At 70.7% G+C, this 2,176-nt stretch overlaps 1 protein-coding gene across 1 annotated transcript in view; it reads right to left on the bottom strand.

The window, feature by feature from the left end:
* Positions 1 to 1,418, bottom strand: part of KLHL34 (kelch like family member 34) — a 2,014-nt gene extending 596 nt beyond the window's left edge. The window contains exon 1 of the mRNA XM_007469326.1: positions 3 to 1,418. Coding sequence (XP_007469388.1) covers positions 3 to 1,418 — 1,416 coding nt within the window. The remainder of the gene's footprint in view (positions 1 to 2) is intronic.
* Positions 1,419 to 2,176: the final 758 nt, after the last annotated feature.

The following is a 2,176-nucleotide window of genomic DNA, read 5'->3' as shown; positions in this document are numbered from 1 at the left end:
CAGTTCCCGACAGCCCCTGCGTGGCCGTGCAGGGCCCGCGGCAGCGCCCCGGCCGCCGTCCAGCGGTCCCGGCGCAGGTCGTACATCTCCACTGAAGCCAGCGCTTCGCCGCCCGCGCCCAGGCCCCCGACGGCCAGGAGCCCCTCACCCACGGCGCCGCACCAGAAATGGGCCCGCGCTTCCCGCATAGCGGGCACAGTCGTCCAAGCGTGGAAGCGCGGGTCATAACGGTGCACTTGGGCCGTGACCGCCCGCAGGCCGTCGGCTGTGGGGGAGGAGCCGCCGCCCGACGGGCTCTCCCCGCCTAGGACGAACAGGAAGTTGCCCGCGGCGCACACGCTGTGTCCCAGTAGCGGAGCGGGCAGCCGCGTGAGGCTGCGCCAGCTGTGGTTGTACCCGTCAAAGGCCACCACGTCCTGGGTAAGCTCCCACTCCTCCTCCTCCTCCACCTGCTCCTCTTCCTCCTCCTCTTCCTCGGGCTCCATCGCGGCGCCCCTCCCCCTGGCTGCCCGCCGGGGGGCCACGACCTCCTCGGTCACCACCTCCCGCCCCCTGCACCCCCCGACCAACAAGATGCGGGTTTGGGGGCTCCGGACGCTGGTCTGCTCGCCCTGCATGAGCGGCTGGCGGGAGGGAGACGTGTGGTAGTTGAGGGCCTGGATGATGAGGCCCTTGACCCGGGAGGGCAGGGTGAGTCCGGAGCCCGAGTACACGCGCCGCAGCACGTCGGTGGGCACCAGGCCGAAGCGGACGCGCTCGAGCAGCGCGGCGCAGTGGGCCAGCCGTTCGGCCTCGGGCTCCTGCCGCAGCCAGGCCAGGGCCAGGCCCAGCAGCCGGGCCTCGGGCACACGCGCCACGTCAGGGGCACCCAGCACGGCCCTCAGCGACGCGGGGTTGAGCTCCAGCAGCCCGGCGGGGCCTGCGCCCCGCGCCAGCAGCTCCCGCAGGTGGCTCACAATGCAGCGCTCGGCCGCGCCCAGCGTGTGCACCAGGCCGAAGCGCGCCGCCACGTTGGCGGCGAAGCAGCAGTTATCAAGGGCTAGCTGGCGCTCCAGGTAGCGGCCGCACAACCCCAGGGCCTCGGTGACCTGCAGGTAGCTGGCGGCCTCCAGCGTGTCCTCCACGGTGTCCATGGAGAGCGGCAGCCAGGCGGTGTAGATGAAGTCCAGCAGGCGCTGCAGGCCGGCCGCTGACGGCACATGCAGGTGGATCACGGGCGCCCGGGATTCCCGGGTGTGGCTCTTGAACAGGGCCCTGAAGTAGTCGCTGGAACACGCGAGGAGCGACCTGTGCGCCGGGAACTCGCTGCCCTCGGCCTCCAGAGTCACGTCGCACAGGAAGCCCTCGGCGCGCAGGGCCTGGTAGCCGGTGAGCAGCGCGCCGCCATGAGCTTTGCAGTAAGACAGGAAGTAACTCATGACGCCCAGGGCGGGAAGTGGCCGGGCCGGGGCTGGGGCCAGTCGGGCGCGGCCGGAGACATCCCGGGACACGGCGCCGCCAGGTCCCCCATGCGAGCCGGAGAGCCCCTAGCAGGGGCCCATTTTTGCCTGCTCAGCTTAAATCCCAGGCCTCCTTCATACAGGTCCGCAGATCTCCCAGTCCCCCTCTCAGAGCAAATCCGGTGGGGGAACGGTTTCCAGAAGCCCCTAGTAGCGGAGGGCACGGAGTTTGGAGTCTTCCGGGAGGTGCAGGGCTCGGTTTCGGCGGCTGCCGAGGCTGCCAGAGCGTTGCCCAAAGCCCTCTCCACGGCCCAGTTTAGGGAACCCACACCTGCGCGCCAGGGGCCGCAGTGGCCGCGCACCATCACCTGGAAGGGCGGAGCTGCAGGTAGACTGACTCCAGGGGGGTGCTGGATCTCCGACGGCCCAGATGCGTAGATGTGGCCCGACTCGGGCCGTCCGGGGAGTGCGGGGCGAGGGCTCTGACCTCCCGGGGGTGGACAAGGAGAGTTGTGCGGGCACCCGCGAGGGCCGGGGACAACTAGCTACGGGGCAAGGGGGGTGAGCTTGTTCCGCGCGGAGGATCAAATCAAAGCCTAGGGGATTAGGGAGGGGGGGTGGCTCGGGTCAGCGCGGAGGGTCGGAGGCGTGATTGGGCGCAGCACATAACATGCTGGTAGCTCACAGCGACAGGAATAGCGCGCGGCCTCGGCCTTCCCGGCGCGCCCCGCCCCGCG

The sequence above is a fragment of the Lipotes vexillifer genome, unplaced genomic scaffold (assembly GCF_000442215.2).
Source record: "Lipotes vexillifer unplaced genomic scaffold, Lipotes_vexillifer_v1.1 scaffold1442, whole genome shotgun sequence".
In the NCBI taxonomy this organism is placed as follows: domain Eukaryota; kingdom Metazoa; phylum Chordata; class Mammalia; order Artiodactyla; family Lipotidae; genus Lipotes; species Lipotes vexillifer.
The sequence above is the reverse complement of the archived record's forward strand: the minus strand, read 5'-3'. Positions and strand labels throughout refer to the sequence as shown.